General features: G+C 32.6%; 3 protein-coding genes across 13 annotated transcripts; 1 reads left to right on the top strand and 2 right to left on the bottom strand.

Annotated features, from left to right (window-relative positions):
* Window positions 1-8,564: 8,564 nt before the first annotated feature.
* LOC111312290 (zinc finger protein BRUTUS-like At1g74770) lies at window positions 8,565-17,713 on the top strand. 9 transcript variants are annotated; one of them, XM_089765937.1, is made up of 12 exons: window positions 8,565-8,995; window positions 9,603-9,818; window positions 10,936-11,130; window positions 11,208-11,548; window positions 11,725-11,956; window positions 12,146-13,830; window positions 14,420-14,638; window positions 14,741-14,878; window positions 15,868-16,105; window positions 16,186-16,245; window positions 17,199-17,282; window positions 17,372-17,713. In XM_089765937.1, exons 1-12 carry the CDS (start codon window positions 8,708-8,710, stop codon window positions 17,471-17,473), a joined length of 3,798 nt encoding a protein of 1,265 aa, XP_089622063.1. In that variant the 5' UTR covers window positions 8,565-8,707; the 3' UTR covers window positions 17,474-17,713. The 9 variants fall into 9 exon arrangements, with proteins under 9 accessions (XP_089622063.1, XP_089622065.1, XP_089622064.1 ...); XM_089765939.1 differs by having other exon boundaries at window positions 17,211-17,282; XM_089765938.1 differs by having other exon boundaries at window positions 15,871-16,105.
* Window positions 17,714-18,141: 428 nt separating this feature from the next.
* LOC111317290 (LOB domain-containing protein 27-like) lies at window positions 18,142-19,485 on the bottom strand. The gene is made up of 2 exons (XM_022919763.2): window positions 18,590-19,485; window positions 18,142-18,492 (listed from the first exon to the last, which is right to left on the bottom strand). The coding sequence occupies exons 1-2, from the start codon at window positions 19,375-19,377 to the stop codon at window positions 18,390-18,392; spliced, it is 891 nt and encodes a 296-aa protein (XP_022775498.1). The 5' UTR covers window positions 19,378-19,485; the 3' UTR covers window positions 18,142-18,389.
* A 1,258-nt stretch (window positions 19,486-20,743) lies between these two features.
* Window positions 20,744-26,402, bottom strand: LOC111312298 (pentatricopeptide repeat-containing protein At1g18900-like). Of its 3 annotated transcripts, XM_089765942.1 has the most exons (3): window positions 26,212-26,402; window positions 25,234-26,012; window positions 20,744-24,684 (listed from the first exon to the last, which is right to left on the bottom strand). In XM_089765942.1, exon 3 carries the CDS (start codon window positions 24,679-24,681, stop codon window positions 22,105-22,107), a length of 2,577 nt encoding a protein of 858 aa, XP_089622068.1. In that variant the 5' UTR covers window positions 24,682-24,684; window positions 25,234-26,012; window positions 26,212-26,402; the 3' UTR covers window positions 20,744-22,104. The 3 variants fall into 3 exon arrangements, 2 of the variants coding, with proteins under 2 accessions (XP_089622068.1, XP_022768181.2); XR_016345205.1 differs by lacking the exons at window positions 25,234-26,012; window positions 26,212-26,402 and having other exon boundaries at window positions 20,744-21,663; window positions 21,793-25,182; XM_022912446.2 differs by lacking the exon at window positions 25,234-26,012.
* Window positions 26,403-26,698: the final 296 nt, after the last annotated feature.

A 26,698-nucleotide genomic window follows, 5' to 3' on the forward strand; every position in this document is an offset into this window, starting at 1 on the left:
TAAAACCTTTTAAAAATTCATTTTCAAGAAGCTTAAATTCTGTGATTTTTCATTTCATAAACCCTAACCTATTTTGCATGTATTTAAATAAAATCAAATTAAATAAATCATACAATCTTACCTATAATCAATAGAATACTAAAAATTAAAGAATTTATGGGTTAGTATGATGGATTTATGATGAACTTACATTTAGGGTTTGAAGAGAAAAGAAGAGAAAATAAAAAAAAAATATTAAGGGTATGAAAGAAAAATAATTTCTTGAAGGAAGGGGTGTAATTAGTAAAAAGAGAAAATCTAATTCTGTTTTTAAGATGTATTTAGTAGTAGGGTGTTAAAGAGAAAATTTTAGGGTGTATTTAAAATTCCTTGGACTATACTTTTGGAGGTGTGAAATTATTAAAATACTACTTAAGGGTATTTTCATAATTTGATCTTTTCAAAGTTGATTTTTTATAAAAAAAAACTCTAGATCATGATTTAATATTATTTGATAATTTTTAGTGCCTGTAAACCTTGATTGCACTTTGAAAAATGTGAAATTACTAAAATATCATTTAAGAATATTTTTGTAATTTGATCTTTTTTATGTTAATTTTTTGTGGAAAGCTTCAAATAATGATTTGATATTATTTAATGATTTTTTATGCACTAAAAACTTTGATCACACTTTGAAAGGTGTGAAATTACTAAAATACATAATTTGACCTTATCGATATTGGTTTTCATAAAACACTTCAGATCATGTTTCGAAATTATTTCATGATTTTTTTATGCATTAAAAAGTTCTATCACACCTCAAAAGGTGTGCAATTACCAATATTTTAGGGTTATTTTCATAATTTGACTTTTTTTATGTTAAATTTTCACGAAAACTTTTAGATATTTTTTATATTATTTTATGATTTTTAGTACATTAAAATCACAAAAACAAGGATAGAATCATAGGTTTCCAACAAAAAATCATGCAAATTGGCAAAATTGTTAGTAAGGGCAAAATGATATTTTTTATGGTTACAAAAACATTAAAAATCTAATCTTTGGTTATGTTCATTCTAAATCGTGTGACATTTTAAGAGGCTAGGTCCTATGGTGAAAGATAATTGCTTGAAAAATAAATAAAAGGGTTAGTGAAAGCCTTTAGATGAAAAATTAATCTAAAAGCTAGTATGCCTTTGCATGGTCTTTATATTCATCATTTATGGCTGAGAAAAAGAAAAGGGGACGCAACAAGGAAAGTGGCGTGAAAAGGAAAAAAAAATGAAAAAATGAAAATTTTTAAGAATCTTTTGAAAGGTATATATTTTATCCCATTATTTATGCATTGTCATGTTAATTTTTATACTTTTTCATATTATTTTTCTTTTATTTTGTGGTTTTTCAAGAGAAAATAACTTCTTCCATAGTTTTTTACCTCCTTATTTACATGCTTGATCCAATAAACTTAACCAACCAACCCAATGGTATGGTTTAAAGTATGAAATATCAAGCCATAGCAAAAATTCACCATCAATACAACTTTAAAGGTTCGACCAACTTTCTCTATGCCATTACTAAACCTCTTTTTGGTTTATTTCCATGTTTTTCTTACTTTGGTTAATTTATCTTGATAAGATTAATTTTATATTGTATGGTATTTGCATGCTTGTTGATTGCATTTATGGATAACATAATGTGTTTGGTTGTTATGCATATTTCTATGGTTTTCTCTTTTAATAGTTAATTTCCTGTTTAATGAAAATTCTTTCATAATAAAATGTCTTCATAAAATAAATTTCTATGTGTTTGATACATGTTTTAGCTAAATAAATGATGGCATGCATGTGGGAGGTGATGGGAAGTATTTGGCCAAGTACTCTTCATTGCTTGGCAGAACCTTCCATCATTGTTTGATGGCTAGAGGTTGATCATTTCATATTTGTTTGCTTATGTTCTTAGTTATTTCTCTATGTTATCTATGTGTTTGATACATGTCTTGGCTAAATAAATGATGATATGCTTGTTAGAAGCCATGGAAGTATTCAACCAAGCATTCCTCATTACCTAGCCAAACCTTCCATCCTTGTTTGGTGGTTAGTAGGTTGATCATTTCATGTTTTTTTGCTTATGTTCTTAGCTATTTCCTTCTGTTTTCAATGTATTTGATAAAATCATCAAAGAATAAGAGTGTTGAATTGGTAAGTTTTCTAGTGGATTTCAAGATCTTTTGCATGTGATTGTTTTGAAACCAAATAGTAGAGATATTGTTTTATGTGTGTGGCCAATGCAAAAAGACTTTAAAATGGCCACGAAGGTTTCGGCCTAGCCCTAACCATGGCTTGGCCAAACCTTCATCTTCCCTCTAACTCTTTTGTTGTTTTTTTTTTGTTAGGTGTTGCTTGCACAATTAGTTTTCTATGTGTTTATGAAATTGCTCAAGTTATGATTTTCTATATAATTTCATTCCACACATCAAAGGTTTCATTTTACATTAACATTATGGTTATTTTGACACATGCATTGCCCATGCAAACCCTAAACTCAAACCAACATGTAAACCCTAAACCAAACTTAAAACCCTAAACTTAACCTAGATCTCAAACCATCATGCAAACCCTAAACCTTAAACCTTAAATCAAACCCCAAACCCTAAACCAATACCCAAACCAAACCTAAGCCTTAAACTAATACCTAAACCAAACCTAAGCCCTAAACCGACTTAAAAAACTTAAGTAAACCCTTGATCCATTCTCATACATTTGCATCTCATTTTAATATGTTGTTACATATATTTTCAAGTTGTCATGCATTTATATTTTGTCATACACGTTTACTTATCGTGCATAGATTATATAATATTATCTTCATGTATACCATTCACATGTTTTTACAAATAAAGTCTTTCAAGAAAATGTTTTAAACTAAATAAAATGATGTAATATTTCATGCAAAAATAACTCTTGAGATCTTGCCTAATTATTTAAAGACTTTCAATGATTATCATATACACAAAATATTATCTTGGTTTCATGGGATAATTTGAAAACTTCTAAAGTTAAAGGCATTTGTGAAACTTAAACTTTGCCTAAATATAAAAAAAGTAAAGAAAATGCTTCAATATTTAGGATTTTTCATTTTAATCCAAAGTGATTACTTTTGTTTTCAAAAATAAAAAGTGAGTTGTTGTCCAAAACAAAATTTGAAAAGAATTAATTTTTAGAATGAATGAATAAAGGAATTCATTTCTAAACATTAAAAGTAGGATGATTTTTACAAAAACTTAAGAAAGACGTGTAATCAATTGGAATTATTTTTAATGATCGTTACGAAGGTGCTAATCATTTCCCATGTGTAACCGATTTTCAGATCTAACTCTATTTTTCGTAGACCAAAAGTACTCTTTTAATAGAAATTTTGTTTTGAGTTTGTTTAATCCATTAGAAAGTAGACTCAAAGAGCTTTTCAACCATAAAAAATTCAAATATTAAAACTTTTTTAATTAATACCGAAAAATAAAACAAGTTCAATGTTGAAAAACTTTGTTTTTAACAACTTTTTTAAAACAACTTTTTTAAATTAATCTATTTTTCAAAACCAATATTATGAAAATTGTATTGAGTCCAAATAAATAAGTCCACTTTAAGAACAACAATTGTACTTTCATTTAAACTAAAATAAATAATATTTAAAAAAAGTTTTGACTTGAAAAATAAAAAAACATAAAAAATTATTTAAATTTTAAAAGTCATATTATTTATTTAGTACCAAAGTAATAAAACTTAAAAACATGTACTAAATAATTTTTTTTTAAATCTTGATCAAACTTATTTAGTTTATATTTTGTCATTTCAAGATAAAAATAAATTCAAGGCTAACACTTTGCTACATTAAGCGAACTATTGCAAGGCTAAAAACTTAAAAGTATACCTAAAATCATAACAAATGAGAGATTGATTCTTTTCTTATTGTGTTACACCTGCAAAAAAAATGAAAGCCCACTTGTGCATTGTCATTACTCAAGACGAAATCAACTACAAATTTTGCCATAGCTAAAATTATGAAATTGGAAGATTAAGTTAAAAAATCATTAAAGGTTAAAGAAAAAAATACTTACATTATGAACTTATTTCTTTTATGTTATATAAAACAGGAAAAATATTTTGCCAAAAATGCTCTGAACAATGTGAAAACTTATTAAGTCAATATTTTAGCATACTCATCACTCTTATAGGACATTTAAATTACTAATAGAGGATAATTTATAATTTTATCATAGTCTATTCAAAATTCCATCAATCTATCATATTGCTAAAAGGGAAATAAATATCGGCAAGTTACCTTACAATGAATTTGTTCATTGTAAGAAAAATAACTATTTGTGATCCCAATTCTAACAACAAAAAATAAAGAAAAAAAAAACATATATTAAGACTTATAGATCATTAAAAAAAAAATGAAGCATTTATACTATAAAACCTTGATCTTTAATTGATCCATCTAACTATTAAGAATAATAAACTGAAAAAACACTAGATCAAATACTTAAATTAGAAAAGAGGGAGAAAATGAAGACTATCGATGGCTTGACTTGAAAAACTGAGGTGGTGGATCTTGGTCGTGGGGAACCAAAAGCAAAGGAGGGTCGCTCTTAGTTTAATCGTGAGAGTGAAGAAGTAGATTTTGGACTTGACTCGTAATAAAAGCCAAAAAGTTGAATCTCCCTTTCTCGTTGCCTTTTCATTTGTTCTTTCATTGTCGATTGCAACTTTTATCGGTGGTGATTCATTCCCCATTCTTTGGCCTACCCCTCTTTCTTATGGTTCCATTCCCTTTCTCCTTCCCCTTCTCTTTCTTTTCATTTTTTTTTCAATACTGTTTGCCTAGAGAAGCTTTCGAAAAGCTTTAGTTCTAATTTTTTTTTCAAATTACAATAATAAAAATCTAGAAACTTCTTTGTACACTCTATGTCCAAACAATTTTTTTAATGCACTTGAGTCTTATCCATGTCCAAATAATTTTTTAAATTCTCAAATTATAAAAGCCTACATTAAGTGACAATTGTCACTAAATTAGGCTTTCAATCAGAGGCCATCAATAGTGAAAGACTACTTTAAATAAATAGTTATAAATGTTGACTTATCGAAGAAACGAATTATTATAAGTCACCTAATTCAATTGATTAAGGTTCATCTTTTTTGGTAAAGAAATTTTGAGTTCAAGTTCTATCGATGACCACTTGTTGAAGTCATCTCAAATACACGACTTGTAATTACTTATCTTAAGTTATCAAGTACAACACATCTTACTTTGATCTAAAAGACTTAACAATCTATCTACTTTTAAATTTTTTCTTACAAAAAAAAATTATTATAAGTCATATATATGAACATCAATCAAATATATCTAACGAATGATATCAAAAACTATGTATTGTAGTTACATTTTCTTCGGATTTTAATTAATTTAAATAAATATGTATATGTAGGAAGAATAAAACGAATTATGATGTCTTTAATAAAGGAATTATATTAGGTTCCGTTGGTCGATTTTTTTTATATTTATCTTTTTTTTTTCAGTTATTTTTTACTTTCATTTTGTTCTAAAAAATTATAACATATATTAAAATACTTTCTTTGAAAATTACAATAATACTTTTATATTTATTTGATATGATGTTAAAACGTATCTAAATTTACTATAATGCATTTCTACTATATTTATGTAAATCTCTTCTTCTTATAAATAGTCAAAATTACTATAATGTGTTACTACCATAATTATAAAAATGTCCCTCATATCATGATTAATCAAAATTATTATAATACTTCTTTTATTATAATTACGAAAATGTCTATCTTACTATAATTGGCTAAAAATTATTATAATACCCCTCATAACATAATTAAGGAAATGTTGTTATAAGTGTTTCATAAGAAATTGACATGTGACATTTTACTTCAAAATTATATGATACCCTTATTAAATTACGTATTAAAATTTTAACATGATATAAAATTTATCACATATTAAATTATTAAAATTTTGCCATTGCTTTATAGAAATTTGACAAGTGATATTTTATTTAAAAATTATTATAATTCTCCTATTAAATTATATATGAAATTTTAACATAATATAAAATTAAATATATATTAAAATATTAAAATATCCTTACCATGGTTTTGTAGAAATTTGACATATAATATTTTGTTTGATATTTATCATAATATTCCTATTAAATTTCATATTAAATGTTAAATAATATATATATATATATATATATTAAAGCAATTCCATGGACATTACTATAACACCCATATGTTTATTTGATATAATATTAACACGTTCAAATTTATTAAAATGTGTTTCTATCATAATCACGGAACACTCCTCTTTTTATAATTAGTCAAAATTATTATAATATGTCAATATCATAATTACGGAAATGCCTCTCTATACTTGGCTAAAATTATTATGTCCCTCTTACCATAATTATGAAAATACCCTTACTATTATAATTAATCAAAATTATTATAATGTCCCTCATTTCATTATTACAAAAATGTTTCTCTTACCATAATTGTCCACAAATTACTATAATGTTCATCGTAACATATTTATGAAAATGCTTTTATGAGTGTTTCATAGGAAGTTAATATGTAACATTTTTATTTCAAAATTACTATAATACCCTATTAAATTACATTATAATTAACATAATATTAAATTAATCACATAATAAATTATTAAAATACCCTTATAGAAATTTGATATGTGACATTTTATTTGAAATTTACTGTAATACCCTATTAAATTATATATGAAATTTTAACATAATATAAGATTAATTACATATTAAATTATTAAAATACCCTTACCATTACTTCATAAAATTTTGAAATGTAGCATTTTATTTGAAATTTATTATAATACCTCTATTAAATTACATATTAAAATTTAGCATAATGTAAAATTAACTACATATTATATCACTAAAATATTCTTACAATTGCTTCTTGAAAATTTGACATATGGTATTTTATGAAAATTATTATAATACCCTTATGAAATTACATATTTAATTAATTATATAAAAATTAACTACATATTAAATTACTATAATGAAATAAAAATTAAAATATATAAGGAATAACAAAAAAAATAAATTATTTTTTATTTTATTTTAAATATTTTTACAAAAAAGTTTATAAACTACAATAAATTGAAAATCATATGTTTGATCAAATGGTTGATAAAAAATACAACATTCAAAATGTAGTATAAAAAATTAATAAAAAAGTATAATAGTAATATATGAAATACTATATTTATATTAATTTTTAATATTTTTATAATATTTTTATTCATTTTATTATTTAATATTTTTATATTAAAATAATTATAAATATAATAATAATAATAATAATAATAATAATTATTATTATTATTATTATTATTATTATTATTATTAAAATTTTTAAAAGATAATTCACCCCAATATAACAGGGGTTAATGATATGAGTAAGACAAATTTAATAATTAAAAAATTAATGAAAAAATTAAACATTAAAAAAATAATAATGTAATTACATAAATTATAAATGTTATTTCAAAGTTACAAAAATTTATTATTCTTTTTTAAAATATAAATAGTAATTTAAAGGAATAAATTGAATCATTTAAATTTTTTTAAAATTTTATTTCAATAAATATAAATGAAAAAATGATAATATTGAATTGAATTATTTTTATTTTTTTAAAACATAATTTTAATAAATATAAATAATATTGATAATATTAAAAATAATTATCAAATATACAAGTAGAGCCTAAATAAAATAATTATTTGTCATATGCAACTTTTGATGTAAGCAAAGGTCGATTCACCAAAATGCTGGACAAAAGGAGCATGAAAAGAAAGGGCAAGGAACGGGAAGACGTGAGAAGGGCACGTGCGGGGCTAAATCTACACACGCGCGCGAATAGCGACATTAGAGCTTGATTAAGCAACTGAATATTCAAAGGGTGACCTGACTGGCCCCTCAAGTCATGACAAGGTACGGACGGCATGGATCAAGCCTTCCCTCCCTGGCCTGCCCCTACTTAAATTAAGCTAAGTCCCTTTATTTACATCAATTAATGCGTGATACTTATTTATTAAATTTAATAAATTATTACAAATTATATTTTTAAATTTGTTAATTAAACGAATAATCATAAATATAACAAAATTTCATTGAATTCATTTATATTTAAGATATAAACAAACTTTTATTTATTTATTTATTAAATTGTATAAAATATCACAAATAATATTTTAAAATTTATTAATTAACTATATATATAACAAAATTTATTTAAGTTCGTTTCTAGTAACTGTCCGCAACTGACGGAATTTTAATACTCTCTTGTTCACCGTGTAAACCTCACCTTTCCAGCAGCAGGAACCAGATCGGTTACTCCCACAACGCTGTTCGGTAGAATGTCCCCATCATCCTTCCGTGGCAATCTCATAAATATATATATATATATATATATATATATAACAAAAAAAACAAAATCAAAATCAAAATCAAAGTATTTTAAAAAATTTAACTGCCACTGTTCTATTCATAACAGAAATTTGAGTTCTCAAACAAGCTTAAATTCCAAATTCTCTCCCTTATGCAAAACCCTTCCAGCTCTCTCTTCTTCATGTTGCCATCTTTTGACCGTGGTTTAGCAGTGCATGGGCGGTGGCCACGCTCCCACAGACCCGCCGGAAAAGGAGGAGGAGGAGCGACCGTCGCTCCTTCCTTCAATGGACGGTTTACGGCTCGCTGAGGCTCCTATACTTCTCCTGGTTTACTTCCATTTTGCTATAAGAGCGGAGCTAGCTGAGCTCCGGCGCGTGGCGGTTGCTGCTGCTGCGGATGAGAAGAGCGAGTCACAATCGCGGGAATTAGTAGTTGAACTGTCTGGAAGGTTCCAGTTTCTTAAGCTTGTTTATAAGTATCACTGCGCTGCTGAAGATGAGGTGAATTCTGACTTTGCATTTTTATTCTGTTTGGTTGTCAAGAAAATGAAAGAAAGGAGTAGAGAATACATTGGACTCTTCCTTTTTCAGATTAAAGTTAAATAGAATTCTTGTGTCTTAGAAAATCTTGAAATTTTCTTTTTCCCTCATTTCTCAGCAACCCAGAATGCTTTGGAATTTAGTTAAAATATTTGCTATTAATTATTTTCATTTTTACAAATATAAGATGATCAAGAATTTAACTGAGGATTATGCAACAGGTATTCACTTTTTCAATTATCAATTATAAACAAAACACTTTGGTGTAACCAAAACTTTAAGTTGACTAATGAATTATATGTTTTATCAATCAGATTAACAAATTAATCAGAGTTTAGGTATGATATGTGGCGTTTGATTAAGGAGCTTCACATTTTATGAGTCAACGACTCGAAATTAGAAATGGCTTCTAATTTTAAACGTAATACTAAATTAAATGCAGATAGTCAAATAATATTGAGCAAAGCGTTATTCAAGTAGCTGATAAAGAATTGCTCCTTAAACTTAGAAGAAACCTTACTATTTTTATTGGATCACTTGGTTTAATTTTCTTAAAAGTTGTTGGCAGGTTGTCTTTCTAGCACTGGATGCACATGTTAAAAATGTGGCATGTACGTATTCGCTTGAGCATGAAAGTATAGACACGCTCTTTGGTTCTGTTTTCTGTTGCTTGAATGCATTGGAGGAAAGTAAAAATATCTCCAAAGCATTACAAGAACTCGTATTTTGCATTGGCACCATCCAATCCTCTATTTGCAAGCATATGCTGAAAGAAGAAAACCAGGTTACTCTTCTATTTTTGTCATTAGTTATTCCATTTAACTTTTTTTTTTTTTTGCATTACAAGAACTGTGCTACCTTTTTTTTTCCCTCAATAGCTTGCTTTTTAGTTTCTAGTTTTAGTGGTAATCAAGGATGAAGATGGGATTTTATTTATTTATTTATTTTTTTGTGGGGAGTCTGAATAACAGTTATTTTCGTCGAGATACTATATGTTTTTACTTTCACATGTTTATGCTTATAATATGGAACTGCTGTAGATGAGAGAACTTTCTTGTTACCATATTTAAATTCTCAAAAACACACACATACACGCATAGAGGGGATAATTAGATAGAGGGTTAGATGAAATGCATATAATAATTTAAAAAGATTATTCTATACAATAAAACTTCCCAGCTAGGTTTAAATCATGCCACTTGTCCATGAGATTGTAAGGAAATTATTATCCTATATATATCTTTGATGGAGCTTAAAATCTCATTAACAATTCTATACATTTGTCATATGTCCGTCTAACTATGGATAAGGAAGTCAAAAAGGTTGCATCAAGTGAGATCAACTGTGATTGTTCTAACTTCCATTTTTTTCCCATTTTCTTTTGGTGTATGAATTGCATAAGAGCATTTTCTATTCAAATACCTTAAACATTTTTAATAAGATCCCCTCACCAAAACTAGGACGCAAAAGAAGGAAATCACTATTCTATGAATAGGCAAGTTCTATATCATTGCATATGTTTATCCTAGAAAACCATGGCAGTATTGATGATAAAGTGATTTTATTTAAGTTAGCATGTTTTTAAGGCAGTTGGCAGATATCTAAAGAAAGGACATAAAAGCTAGAAGAAATACTGAGGAATATAAAGGAGATGGAATTTGAACCTTCTATGTCGAATTGTGGCTGCTTCAGTACTTCATCTTTCTACTTTTAGCACAAAAACGGAAAACTCTTTACTGATAACACTGTTAGAATATATTAAGTAGAGTGTAGGATAGTTTAATTTGTTTAATAGTGGAAGTTTCTGCAATTCATTGTTGATATACTTGTGTTCTTTATGTTGAACATGTAAATACATACTTGACTAACCAGCATGTTACAATCTTATCAACTGCTTGCAGGTTTTCCCTCAGCTGGTGAATCAGTTTTCTTCCCAGCAACAAGCTTCTCTGGTGTGGCAGTTCATTGGGAGTATCCCCATAATTCTGCTGCAGGATTTTCTTCCGTGGATGATCTCCTTTTTTCATCCACAAGAGCAAGAAGAAATTAAAAATTTTATAAAAGAAGTTGTACCAAAGGAAAAATCATTGCAGGAGGTAGATACTTATTTTTATTTTTACCAGAATTTGAGTAATCATCCTGATAGTAACAAAATTAAAATCAAAATTTGAAGGTGGTACTATCTTCACTTGGCAAGAAACACCAGACCATTTTTGGGTTTCACACTGAGCTTGCAAAAGGAGTTGGACCACTTGATGGAACAACCTCTATCAAAGGCAAATTCGAATTCAATTTCATCAAGAGGCCTCTTGGGTGGAAGGAAGTGCATTGTTTCCAAACAAATGATGGAAATAATCCAGTTGACAGTCTACTTCTGTGGCATGGTGCCATTCAAAAAGATTTGAAAGAAATTCTATCAGAGCTGCATCAATTAAAAATATCAAGATGCTTTCAAAATCTAGATTTTATTGTTCTCCGACTGAAATTCCTTGCAGATGTCCTAATCTTCTACAGGTAATAAATATGTTTCCTGAAACATTTATTAGACAAATTAACTTTATTTGACCAAGGTGCCTACTTTAACATCTTTTTCTGGCTTTGCCAGGGAAATACCTCTATTTATCATTCCTTACTTTATTACTTGTTTATCAGCATGTCCAAACTCTCAGAAGTTGTTCTGTTATTTGCAGCAATGCATTGGAGAAGTTCTTTTACCCTGTCTTGGTTGATATTTCCAACATTCAGCTGTCTCTGCCCACCCAACATCTCTATATTGCGAGTCATATTGAACAGTTACAGTACTTGCTGCATTATAATGATCAAAAGGGAATACAAACAAATAAGTTTGTAGAGAAGCTGTGTCAGAAACTGGGGTCCTTTGTGATGAATGTTGACAAACAATTTAGTTTACAAGAAAAGGAGGTAAAAAATGATTATTTTCTCGCCGTTCTTATACACTGGAAGTAGGACAAGATGAGCTCTATTCAAGCTTGGATTTTCAGTCCAACCACATATTAATATCTCATGAAGTTTTACCAGGATGACTTTCATTAACCAATCATCTCAAAATGTTTGCCACATTGACCTTTGACACTTTCCAATTTCTTTCAGGTATTTCCTGTCATTAGCAAGAACTGCAGTGAAGAAATGCAGCAGCAGCTTCTGTGCATGAGCCTTCATGTGTTACCACTTGGGTTGCTAAAATGTGTGGTCACCTGGTTTGCTGCTCATTTATCTGAGGATGAATCTAGGTCCATTCTGCAGATTTTAAATCAGGGAAGTTCTTTGATCAATAAATCTTTTGCATCCCTCCTATTGGATTGGTTCCATATAGGTTATTCAGGAAAAACCTCTGTTGAAAGTTTCAGGAGGGACTTGGAGAAAATGTTCAGCAGCAGATGCTCTTCTCTTTCTATGCCAATTGAGGAAGATGCTGAATCTTCTTCATTACCTTCAGATATGTTACTTTGTAAAGGATCTAAATCTAAGCTAATTAAACCACTTTTTGTCAACAAGGGAAAGAAGGGTTTCTCCTTTTCTTCAGCCAGCTCCCATGGCACTAATCACTTTGACACATCATACTGCAGTGGAATCAATCTGCAGATATTTTTCCCCAAAACAATAAGGGATTTATACTCTTTTTCAAACTTTCCTGGTGAAAAGAGTTGTGCTGATTCTGATATCAATGAACCAATACCAATGGATCTAATTTTCTTCTTCCATAGGGCACTAAAGAAAGATTTGGATTATCTTGTCCTTGGTTCAGCTCAGCTGGCCGAAAATGTTGGGTTTCTCACAGAGTTCCGCCAACGCTTCCATTTGATACAATTCTTATATCAGATCCACAGTGATGCAGAAGATGAGGTGGCTTTTCCAGCTTTGGAAGCAAGGGGGAAACTCAGAAACATCAGCCACTCTTACGCACTGGACCATAAAATGGAAGTTGAAAACTTCAGTAAAATATCCCTCATTTTAGATGAGATATATGAATTGGACATTATATCTTCTAGTGGTGAATCAATTATGCTGGACAGGGAGGCGAAGCACCAGCAGCTGTGTATTAATCTCCAAGATACATGCAAATCAATGCATAAGTTACTCTCTGATCATGTGCATCGTGAAGAAGTTGAACTTTGGCCCTTATTTAGAGAATGTTTCTCCCTTGAGGAGCAAGAAAAGATCATAGGAAACATGCTTGGAAGAACAGGAGCAGAAATATTAAAAGATATGATGCCCTGGCTTATGGCATCTTTGACTCCGGATGAACAGCAAGTTGTTATGTCCTTATGGCACAAGGCTACTAGAAATACAATGTTTGATGAATGGTTAGGAGAATGGTGGGAAGGACATAAAATAGCCAAGGCAGCAGAGGAGTCAACTACTCCTTGGATTGCAGATCCATTGGTGATTATCTCAACATATTTGCCCAAAGCACTTGACGAACAAGAAGCCATCTGTGACAATTTCTTAAGAGCTAGTTCCATTGGCGCTGATATTGAGCTGTTAGGAATGCCCAATATGGATGATAAAGTAAAGGTTTTTAAAGGAGATGATAACTGCTCTGAATGTTCAGAATGTTCAGGACTGTTTAGTAGTAGCAATGACAAGCTATGCAATGAAGCAGCTGATCTGATGACCAATGAGCCAGGTCAAAAAGTGACTCAGAACTCTGGGCAATGCAAGCACCTACTGACAATGAGTCAAGAAGATCTAGAGGCTGCCATAAGAAAAGTTTCCTCTGACACATCCTTAGATCCGGAAAAGAAATCGCATGTGATGCAGAACTTGCTAATGAGGTTGGTAACAAGCATTCCTTTTTTCATTAAATGGTATCTTATTTCTTTTTTAGGAGAAGATTTGTGGTCCTTGTAGGCTACCTTCCAGATCATCTAAATACTTCTTTCACCTATATTTGGCTTTGCAGACAGAAAAGTCTATCTGCAAAAGCCTATGACCTAATACAATAGTCTCCATTTCAAGCCAATTAATTCATGTTCACAACTTTGCTTGAATCCAATTGCATGAATAATTAGATTTAACTATCACAGAGATGGTCCTATGAACGGATTTTGATAACTCTGGACATCATGACGCAAATGACATGATATGAACTTAAAAAATTATTTGGATGTGCATAGGAAACATTACTGCAAGGTTTTGGGAGATGAACCAATTTATTGTCTGCAGTTACTCTGATTACTTGAGGCTAGGCATTTTTTGAAATTATGGTCAGGTAGTAAAGATCCCTGCTTAAATGAGATAATATGCTGCTAGAAAATATAATTAATACCAGACATTTTATTGGTTTATCTTTTTTTTCTTTTTTTGTGCTTATATGTTTTCTATTTTGTTCATAGAATTTGACGCTAGTTTACACTGGTTCAGTCGTTGGATTCTTAAGCAACAGATATATAATTTAGAAGTAAACAAGTCAAAAAATGGAGAAGAAACTCCAGGTCAGTATCCATCTTATCGGGACCCTCTGAAACTAGCTCTGGGTTGCAAACACTACAAGAGGAACTGTAAGCTTTTTGCCGCATGTTGCAACCAGCTTTACACATGCATTCGTTGCCATGATGAGGTGGCTGATCATTCATTGGAGAGGTACTAGCACATTACACCAAAAATTTTCTTTTACCCTTTAAAAGTTCTAGGTTTTCTTTTCTCTTCATCACATTTTTGCTGCTGTTTCCAACGTATACACAGAAAATCTGTCACAAAAATGATGTGCATGAAATGCTTGATAATTCAGCCAATTGGATCCACGTGCTCAACTGTTTCCTGCAATAATCTAACCATGGGAAAATATTATTGCAGGATATGTAAGTTATTTGATGATGAAAGGTGATGTATTTTTTAATAGTTCTCATATAATGTTTTCACTTTGTTGAAGGTTGATTTTTAAACATTATTTGACACCTAACTTCAATGCAACCACTCTAAATCTCTTTAGTTCCACCATGACTTATTGTTTTCACCTTTGTTCAACCAACTTAATAGGTAAGAATCTGATATAAAAGTATGTTCCATGACCAAAGCTGCATAGGAAACATATACGTTGATCTTTCACTGTTTATATTTTAGAAAATGCACTACAAGAAACCAGTGTGCAAAGGTAACTCCATTGCACAAGTTAAATATGCTAATGCTTTTTCTCTAGTTTACTTTACAATTTTAAATTCTTGTTCTTGATATGCAGTCATTGGTAGGTTGTTGATTACTTTTGCAGTTACTGAACATTCTTTCTTCCCATAAAAGAATGAACAAAAGTAAACTGATTTCAGATGTTTGAGATCATAACTTCATAAGAATAACTACATTATGCACATCCCATAGTCAGCCAAAGAGGTTTTGGAGAAGTTGATTTTATAAACAGCCTGGAATATTATGCTTCATTTACCATATTATGCACCGCGGTGCAAAAGTCATTGCACTTCATCAGTGACCTCATTAAGTTTTAATAAGGGATCTAAGAACAATTTCTTGGAGCAATATAAAGGGAAACAAGCATTATCCACTACAAAATTTGACATCAAATGATGTAGCCTCCTACTTACATGAATAAAAAAGGTCAATAGGTAATTCAGAAATGAATATTTTATATAATCAAACAGTATTCGAAGGTATAAACACTACAGTATTATTGTCATTCTGAATTCCAAACTGCGTTACTATTTCAATTATTATTACCCTTCCCTTCTTGATTTCCTGAATGACTCATGATCTAGGGCAAGTTCAAAGCCATTCTGCCGTACCTATCAGGCAATTTAGAGGGTTAACTTCTTCTCTCTACATTTTTCATTTGTGAAGTGTCTAACATGGAAATTTTTCAGCAGGGAAATTTATCACTGTCCTTACTGTAACCTCTGTCGAGTGGGGAAAGGATTGGGTATTGACTACTTTCATTGCATGAATTGCAATGCCTGCATGTCACGATCTTTATCACTTCACGTATGCAGAGAAAAGTCTTTTGAGGATAATTGCCCTATTTGCCATGAAGACATCTTCACCTCCACTGCTCCGGTAAAGGCACTTCCATGTGGACATATGATGCACTCGATTTGTTTTAAGGTAGTTGATTCTGAAGATCCCTTTTTCCCCCCTAAAACTTTCATTCATGTTCAGTTATCTGCTTCTTATGCTGTTGCTAGGAGTATACTTGTACACACTACACCTGCCCAATCTGTAGCAAATCACTTGGGGACATGCAGGTCAGCTACGAAATTGTTTCTCCTTATCTCTGATGTCAATTAATGATATGGTACTAAGCTAAGCTGACAGATCACACAAATCATATCAGTGAAAATCTATTCTTCTATCTAAAATTGCATTTGCATTTGATACAATTTTTGGAGAGGAATTTTTATGGTTTCTTATACTTTTGCTTCATTGATAAAAGCAATATAAGATACGGTGATTCTTCCCTAAAGTGAACCTGTCTGTGATCTGTCACATCAATTGGTTCATCGAAAAAGTGAACCTGTTTGGAATCAAAATCATCAGCTTAATGCTTAAAACAAATTGTTTAGAGGTAAAACCTTTTAGCAGTTATAACTTATTTAACCCATAATTAGAACCTTCCATGCTGGTCTCAATTTGTTGGGATGCTTAGAAAATGAAAGATTATCTAACAGATTTTGTTTTCTTTCTGGAATTTATATTAAGGGGAACAAATAAGAGATACCACTTCAAGTCATTATGCTGTAATTAATGCTTCAAGATATCTAAGTAGCCAAACTTTTCCCGCTAAAATGGTGGACTTCTAGAATCAGCAATCAGGTGCCTGCTTGTAGAGATCTAAAGTATATACAATGACAATAAAGAAAACTATATTAGATTAAAAATGCCTCTCATATTTATCAGATTGATCTCAAGTTGAGTTTCAGTTAGTCATCCCCCGGGACTATGCTGGTATTATTGATAAAGATGAATAAGAACATGCTAGCCGCTAATATACTTGAGGTTATTCGATTTTGTCACCTTGCATTTCCCTTGACTCCAACTTTTATCTGTTTCTTTTTTTTTTTTCCTTGATAACAGCAATGGTATTGGAGATTCAGTTTACCTGCTTGTTTTATTTGATTCTATCAAGTGCATTGGAACTGTCTCTAGTTGATAAAGACTTGATGCCTTGGGGGGCCTGAAATAATCTTTAATCCTTCAGGATGTTTTTCAGGTCTATTTTAAGATGTTGGACGCATTGTTGGTTGAAGAGAAAATTCCAGATGAATATCATGGCCGAACTCAGGTTCATCTTGCTCTTTATCCCAATTTATCATTCCCACTTTTCTTCTAGTGTTATGGAATATGTGTATTTACTAAATAGAACTTACTCAGGTCATACTGTGCAATGACTGTGAGAAAAGAGGAACTGCTCCCTTCCATTGGCTATATCACAAGTGTTCGACCTGTGGCTCTTATAACACCAGGCTTCTATGATTCTGTAAGTATAGATGATTGCTTCTCAAGAGTGTACGAAGATGAGCTCAATGAAAGTATTCGATTCTTGCCATATTAGTTTTGTTGGCAACTTTCTTGCCGATCAAAATACTAATTGTAGCCCTCGCCCTGGCCATAGCCCCATGAGGATATCTAGGGGTTTATTTCTTCTTGATGTATATCCATTTGAAAATTCTACCATCTAGCATTCTAAATAAAATCAAAATACTAGTTTTTGTTATAGAACTGTGTTAAGCATCCAATTTAAAATTAATTGACAGTAAGTGAAGGAATGCAGACAAAACTGAAAAAAATTTATTACGTGACAAATTTGAAAAAAGCAACAAAAATAAAATCTTGAATCTAATATCGTATTAAGGATCAATTTTAAAATCAATTGACAATAAATGAAGAGACTTAATTTAAATTTAACTACAAAAAATTAAATATTTATTATATGTGAAATAACACAATTTTAACAATATGAAAGTAAAGGAGTATATATTTCTAATGCTATGACCTGCAAATGCGTAGAATAGTATTCTGATTTAGCTTCTTCTTTTTTTTGTATTTGAGACCGTCAAATTTTGAATATTGGTTACTAAAATTAAGGGTTTAATATTTTATCAACAAATCACTTATTTGTTTTGGAAGTTTCATAAAAAGGATATGATAAAACGGGTTCATTGAAGAGAAATTAACTCTTATTTGAGCAGTGTGAAATGTGAATATATGCCGGATACGAAATCAATTCGAGATATTGAAAGTTTATGATAAACATTAAAAAAAAAAAAAAAAGAGTTCAAAATTGGGGAATGCACTATTTATGTATAAGATCTAATTGAAAATAAAATAAAAAATAAAAGAACGGAAATTTCAGTACTAGTTTTGGTTTTTGTGGGTGGCCGCTGGTTCATCAGTTGACACTGGTGAGACTGAGGCAAGCAGCAGCACTCTTCAATTCATTCACTGCAACATGCTCCATTGATTGTGTCGTGTCTTTCAGTGATTCTTCAGAGCTGAAGCGTACAAATTTACACCACCATCAAGATCCTTGAATTAATCACAAACTAATGAACAAATATTTTTACTTTTAATAAAGATGTATTAATTTACCGGGAGTCGTATGCCTCTTTGGAATCAATATAAGATTGTCTGTCATCGATGGTATCAATGAAGGAATGAATTTCATTGTAATCTTGAACAACTTCTGGCTGTGAGTTGGGAACCAGCATCTGAGATTGAATCGCCATTGAGCTGCCATTATTGCTGCTGGTGTTACTGTTTGTGGCAAGAAATGGATGTTGAATCCACAAATAATTATTTCCCACATTCTCCGCAGAATCCATGTAAGAAGGGCTATAACCAACATTATTGCTTGATGAGTAAGAATGTTGCATTGAAACCGGCATAGCTGAGACGTTGGTGTAAGGCTGAGCTGGGACTTGATTGAAGAAAGGGAGAGAATTGGAAGGCGGGGCCATGGCTAGTTCTAGCTGTGAAGGCACGTCATCGGGCAGGGAAGAAATCTGATGCTGTTGATGGTGGTGGTGGTGATGTTGCCTGTACATCTCAAGCTGTGCAAGCACTGCATGAAACTCTTCTTCAAGTAGCTGAATTTGATAATAAAGCTGACGAATGACACCCAAGCATCCATACACAGGAAACCTGTCTCGAACATTGGCCTGGTATTTGACAGAACGCATGGCCTCAGCATGTTGGGAAGGATCTAAACTCTTTAATATCTTACCAATGTTGCTTACACCAAATAATTTATGAGCATTTTGGAAAACTTTGGTTTGGTCTGCTGGGAAATATGGAGCAAGAGGACATTCAGGGATGCATTTTCGCCTTTGGTACTTGCATGCAGCGCAGGCACTGGTGGTGCCACCCTTAAGGGTCATGATAACTGCATATATATCACCCAGCAATAACACACTACTATATTTCTACAAGTAAAGAGGAATCAATAGTCAGACGATGAGGAGAAGAAGAAGAAGCATATGGGTGAAAATAAAAAAGGAAATGTAATGAAACGGTAGAGAGAGGGAGAGAGAGAGAGAGAGGAGATTGTTGAAACTGAAATGGGTAGCTCAATTTGCCGTGAACGGGTCTGATATCAGCGGATTTACTGGATGTAAAAAAAGACCGAGTAAAAGAGAGAGAGAGAGAGATTGAAGTGACGCGGATTTTTTGGGGAACTTTCCTTTCCAAGTGTATGACTATGACCGTTAGGGACAAATATTGGAAATCTCGGAGAGTTCTAATTTTAAGGGGCAACCTATTGATCAACAATCTAACAATTTTTTTTTTTTTTATATTTGAAGTTATCGAAATTTGGATTTTGATTGTTGCTCTATCAAAAAATTCACACAACTGTTGATACGATTGTACCAACTTCATGCTAACCTCAAGCTTCAAAACTTGTTGCATCCCAAGTTTTTGAGATTGAATTGAATTGAGTCGTGGTTGCTTACCATGCCAAGGATCCTTGTATTACTTGCTAATGCTCATTCCACTGTGCAATTATAATGTTCATGGATTGGTCGGTCGAAAAATGAAGTTCGAACTTGACTTGTTCATTTCAGTGGATAAATCAAAATATACAAGATTGTTGCAAAAAAAGAGATTTTCAAATATATTCAAGTGTTTGACATATCCTTCAAAAAGTATTTGCAAGCTTAGTACTTCAACTCTTTACCTCTTTGAAGACATAAGCAACCATGCAAGAAAAATTCCTTAGTCAAAAATTAGTGAACAGAATTCAATTATCGCTTGCCATTCACATTTGGTGAAAGACTTATGTTCTTTGCCTAAGTGTTATATTTTTGCCTTCAAGATCTTATTAGATTCAGAAACATAAGCTAATGGACGGATGAAAAGCTTTACATTTTTCCTGAACCAAACCGGTGAGTATGGTTGAGTATTATTTGGTTAAAATCCAAAAAGCAAGTCAAACCAATTAATTTGGTTTGGATTGACATGGTTTTGAAAGCTAAAATATTTTGGTTTGGTTTTAAGAATAATTCTTACTTGAATTTGTTTTTGTACACCTGATGCTTTGTTATGTTTATATCTTTGAAATTTTACTTTGACATCAAATAAAAGATACTGAATCAGATTTTTTGTGCACAATGCACTCTCTAAAGTTAAGAAATGTTTTTCTTTTTTGGTTTTCATATTTATTGTACATTTTTAAAGGATCGAACCAAATCAAATTATTTTGATTTGGTTCGATTTCTATTTTATTTTGGATTAATTTAAACACAATTTTAAATATTAAAACATTTTAGTTTTTTTTTTCCTTAAAATCAAACCAGTTCGCACCATACTCCTATTGGTGACTGGTAAGTCGCCTGTGGCATTAGAGGTACATAACTATTATTCTAGATATATATGTACTGGTATGTAACGGACTTCAGACTTAAGCCTAACAACCGAGTGGTCTTGGCAGGACGTAGCAGGTGCAAGCCTTGGTATAGAAAAGCATCTTTTGTTCCTATTGATAATTGTTCGTTCTATCTTTGAATGGCAACTTCTGTGCAGGTGTCCACTTGATGCAGATAATCCTTGGTTCCCCAGTCATCAACTTCACCAGATTTCAGGTCAGAAAACTGAGAAGTCACTCCAGTATAAGCATCCCAATAGCCAAATTGATTGCCTTTCAGTGGTTCTGCTTCTTTTAAAACATTTGATTGATAGAGCATCTAACTCAAATCTACTACTGAGGAATACGACATCATTCTCCCTCTCAATAAGTTCTTCTCTTTGCTTTGTAAGGAAAGATTCATAGCTTTGATGAACAAATTCAGTGGCGGTCTGTCACCCTCTTCTTGCCTTCTTCAAGACAGAGATGCTCCACAGCCTGCAATGCTTCCTCATAGCTTATATGGTCACATCTCACAGAGACTGCAGGTGATAAAACTCCTCCAGCATCGGGAGAATTTCCAGTCTTTGCTTTGTTTTCTCTCAAGGGGCCTACAAAGATCCACGACAGCAGAGTATCAGCATCCTGTACAACCCCATTTCCATTGCTACCATTAGCATTTGTCAGTGCAGCATCTTCTATTGCTGCATCAGGTCAATAAATGTTCATCCAGGAGGAGGCACAAAGCATCCCCATTAAGAACATCATCCACAGGAGCAGTCTTCTCAGAATATCTAGCCATACCACAAGAATGAGATAAGTCCTGCAAGAATTTAAGGATTTTTCTAAGCTGCGTAGCTCCTAGAAAACAAAGGCACATGGGAGTTTTTAAGTTTTGAAGGTTATGGTTATGGATAAGCCAAAATAAAGAAAAGGTAGGAGAACAAGTTACAAATCTACTCAGCCAAAGGTTTTTGCCATTGACACAAAATATCTCGTTGCTCAATTCACCACCACTATTTCGTAGCATGTGGATCCAATATCAGGGTAGGGGCTCTGCAGAAATGGAATAAATGTACAGGATAAAAAGCACACATGCCTAGATTCTTAGTGCACCCATAATAAAGATCACAGTTTTCAATCAAAAGCTGGCATCAGCTCCTCATTTAACTTGAAATTTTAAAAGGTGCAAATAATTTAAATATACACAAAACCTCTTCTACTTCCCACAACAAAACTCTGTTTATGCTACGAGGACAGCAAACTACAGTAAATGCATCCGCTCCACGTATGATTGAAGTAACCATCTGTTAAGGGGCTCTCCACACCCTACAAAACACCCAGAATTGCCATTCTCGGTAAAAAATGGAAAGCTAAAAATATTAAGAAGATCCTGAACAGCCTGTCTCACAAGTGATGATCCTGTAACCCTGCTCCGCCGGCCCCATCCAGTCACTATATCAATCCTGCTCAGACTGATCCCAGACACTAGCATTTGCTGGCGAAACCAGGCAAGTGTCCTAGACAGAGCTGTTACAGCAGTACCATCTGACATCACATGAAGGTTGATCAGCCAATAACATGAGCTTTTCTCTCTAACAGCATCCGGATACACATTCTTCTGCACAGCTACCTCCCAAACAGATCCAGCCTCCTCTTTAAGCCCTGATTTGTGAAGAAAATCCACCACAGCATCCACCAGTCCCCTCTTGCTCTCTCTATCCTCACTGTGCATCATATCTAAGAATTTGTCCGCATGATCCCGCACATTTTGACCATCAGGTCCTGCTGAAGGCATCGACAGCAGAAACATGTGTGCAGGATGACCTGTGACTGCCATGAGCTGGCAACAAAACCCCATATCATATGGTGACCTGGCTTCTGTACAAAAGCTCAGGAGCAAGGTATAGGTTTGCAAAGAAGGATTTAAACCCAAGGCCAGCATGCTTTGCAGCAAGTTATAAGCATCTGACAACCTGTGCACTCTAAGGAAAGCACTGAGCAAAGAATTGCAAGTAGGAACATTGGGGCGCAGCCCTGCATGTAGCATGGCCTGATACCATTGCCAAGCCTTTTCCATATTACCGGCCTTTCCCCATAAATCAACTAGCAGGCCATAAACAGGTTCATCAGGCTCCCAGTTTTTCCTTTTCATCTCAACAAAAATTGCTTCTGCTTCATCCAGATATCCACAGTGTCCAAGCACCTCCATTACTATGCTGTATGTGATCTTGTCAGGTTCAAATCCATTATTCTGCATATCACGATAAAGCTTTAATGCACTCTCATAATTCCTTGCCTTTGCTTGTAAAGTAATCATGGTGTTATAGGTGACTATATTAGGAACACAACCCTGATCAACCATCTCACAGAACAGCCTGTGGGCAGCAGGTAACTGCCCAGCCTTTCCAAGGCAGTTGATTATCACACTATAAGTGAATGTATCAGGAGAAAGGCCAACTGCTTGCATTCTTTGGTACAAGTCCATAGCAACATCAAGAAACCCAGCTTTGGCATGGATATCAATAAGAGTACAATATGTGATACGATCAGGTTCACAACCTGTTTCCTGCATTTGATTGAACACATTGATAGCTTCATTCAAGTAGTTTGCACGTCCATAACTATGAATAAGACGATTGTACGTCACAACATTTGGCTGACATCCATCCTTCACCATCTGATCAAGTAATCTATTAATTGCCCCAAACTGCTTTGCACGACCAAGGACACCCACCATGGTGGTGTATGTATGACCATCATGCTTGAATCCAGCCTGTCGTTTTAACCAATAGAAAAAGCCAAGAGCAACTGCATGATCTTGTATTTGCTTTAGAACTTGGTTTGCTTGATATGCATCCACTGAAAAGTTGAGATTTTCAAGTGCCTGTTCAGTAGCAGAGCCCCACTTCAGCTGTCGCAATATCTGGGATACACTTTCAATGACATGCCCATTGCCTGCTAAAGGTCTGGTCAAAGGAACAACTCCTGTTTGCATTTTCATGTCTCTAAAGGATTTTCTGAAACCTTCTGTGCCAGAATCTGAAACCTTTGCATCTGAAGGTGGTCCATTGGAATTAAAATTTGACATGAAGCGATGAGAATGAGCTTTTGCTTTCTGTGGTATAGGCTTCCTCTTATCATAAGTATTTGCAGAATTACGATGAGTTTCTGATGAATTTACTGATGCAGAATTTGAAACTCGCTCGTAACCTCTAACAAAATTGGGTTTGTTACCTCTATCCTTCGTACCATGGTGGCTAACTGTTGATTTTTCCCCTGCTGATATTTCAGATGACGACTTTGGATAGACTTTGGCAAAATTCTCTCTTTTGACAGGTTTGACAGCCGGAGATTTTATACTTGAAAGTGGCCTCGTTGATTCAACCACACAGTTTTTAGGTGAGCTTAATATTAAGCCCCCATCTGATAAAGGAAGCTTATAATTCATCAGGTCAGACAAGAATGAAACAGCTGCAATGCCAGCTTTAACAAATTGGTCAGAAATGGGAGCAGATGCATGTCCATCATGTTGAACAGCATCAGTGCTGCCATCATAATTTACACTGCTAGATCTACATGAAGGAATAGAATTAGAGACAAGCTGCTGTGCTCTCTCAGCTTCATGAGAACCAACAGGCTTGGATGCCGTCCCCAATGTCAAGGCATCCCTAGCTGAGGATTTGGCCAGTTCATTTCTTATGTTCTGCCTTCTCGAAACACAGGACTCATCTTCAGGGCACGTGCATGAATTTCCATCTGCAACACTAGATCGTGATCCACTAAATAAAAATGACCTTGCACTACTGGAGAGGTTACCAATTTGTTTTGCTCGTAACATGATCTGCACAAACCAGAAGATTTCCAAAGAAGGGAAAAATTTTAATACCACATACATCAATCGATAAAAAAAACATCTTTAAAACAAAACACGGCACTTAGACAAACCAAAGGCAAAGGGGACAATCTACATCCTTGCTACAAAAACTGGAAACTAAGAATAACAATGCATGCCACCAGATGCAAGCTAATTATATTTTGGGACACATGAATATCATATGGACAATTCTACCCTGGCAATGCCCTTGATATCTTCACTAACAGCTGGAAAAACCATAGAACTGGTTATACATCACAGATGGTGAGATGTAATTACATTTAAACATGGTATAGCATTTCTCCACCAAGAAATTCATATCAATAAGAATCACAATAAATCCATGACTTCAACCTACTGTACAGAATAAACAAGAGCCTGTTGATTATGAGATGTTTTCTGTAACTTGGAGTTTTCTGAAAGGTTTTTCAGCTATAAACCTCTTTGCCAATTCCATATGGGAGCACTATCTGTGCCTAAGACATTTCTATCAGCAATATCAACCATTTTGGATACCTTATCTATACTTCAAAGGTGCCAAGAAAGCAAGGTACTAGCAAGTAGCAACTGTGGGAAAATGGTTTTGAGGAAACAATAGCCAGGAGTTGATGATAACGCAACTATCCCAGAGGCGACATTCACACGCTTATAATGTGACATTTATGCAGAATAAGTACACAGAAATAGTCCATATGAGCGAAATGGTCATAATGGCAGTTATCCCACGAAAAAATGACATTTTTTCGCTGTCAATAGAAATAATCCATCGCATCCATATTCTTCCATACCAACAGTTCAAAATCCACTGAAAACCAAATATCTGGTGCTCGACCTTGTCAATCTCCAAAAGCAGTAGAAAAATAAAATGCAACGCTTCAATCAATGGAAAATAGGGAAATTTCTTGAATTAGATCTCAAGACTAGATAATTTGGCACTTCCTTCCCTTTTTTCAGTATGCAATTATCCATGCACTTCAGCGTCAAATGCCCGCAAAATCACAGTCACCAGCAAAAAGACCAATCGAGTACCGCAAATGACTTCAGTTAACATCAAAGTGCTGTCTTTTTCACAATAGATCAATAAGAAAAACAGAAAACAGCCAACCCCAACAACCCCTAAAAAAGGCAGTTTTATTGAAGCTGCTTTATTTTCCTTTGACTAATCTCCTAATGCTTTTTACACAGAAAGCCATCATTTTTTTTGTTACCTCACTTTAAACACAAAATAAATCTCCACAATATGATGAAAAGAAGGCATAAAAGAATATCAACATCTGAGAATGAACCAGCAAAGCCTATGCATTTAATCATCAAAATAAAGAAAGAAAAAAAAACCCATTAGTCAAAGAAACAAAAAGACTATTTTTTTTTAAATGGTGCAATGAAAAAAAAAAAAGCAAAGCAGCTTAAACCCAGAAAACAATGAGATTGATATAATGGAGAAAAAAAAAAAAACAATAACAAAAGGATCACGGTTAATGGGAAGAGAAGTACCTGAAAATGGAGTTAAACCTTCAAGGCCTGTTCCAGAGAGAGAGGGAAAGTGAAAAAATTTTTTGAGAAAGAAAAGGATGTCTTTATAATTCTTTTAGAGAGAGAAACATGAGGCGGCTCTCTTCGTTTCGTTTTCTCTGTTGTTAACTCCCAAGCAAGTTGGGAAAGGCTGTGACGGTAATTGTTTCACAGCTTTTGTCTTTAGATTTCCTTTTTACTTTTCCTTTTTCTTTGGGCCTGATTTTTTTTTTTTTTTACCAAAGAAAAATGGCCTGCTCAATTTTAAAAATGATTTTTTAAGCAAAGAAAAGATTATTCAAAATGATAAATACAAATCCAAAAAAATTTGAGATTCAGTCAATACATTCAAACTTTTCTTGATTTATGCCAAAAAAGACTTTCTTTGATTCTTACTTTTATTAAAATAAAATGTTATACCCAGATATAAAAATTAAATTTTGAAAATTTAAGTTTAGAAAATAAAATT

Source organism: Durio zibethinus, chromosome 9 (genome assembly GCF_047325235.1).
Source record: "Durio zibethinus cultivar Kanyao isolate XHJ-2024 chromosome 9, ASM4732523v1, whole genome shotgun sequence".
Classification (NCBI taxonomy): domain Eukaryota; kingdom Viridiplantae; phylum Streptophyta; class Magnoliopsida; order Malvales; family Malvaceae; genus Durio; species Durio zibethinus.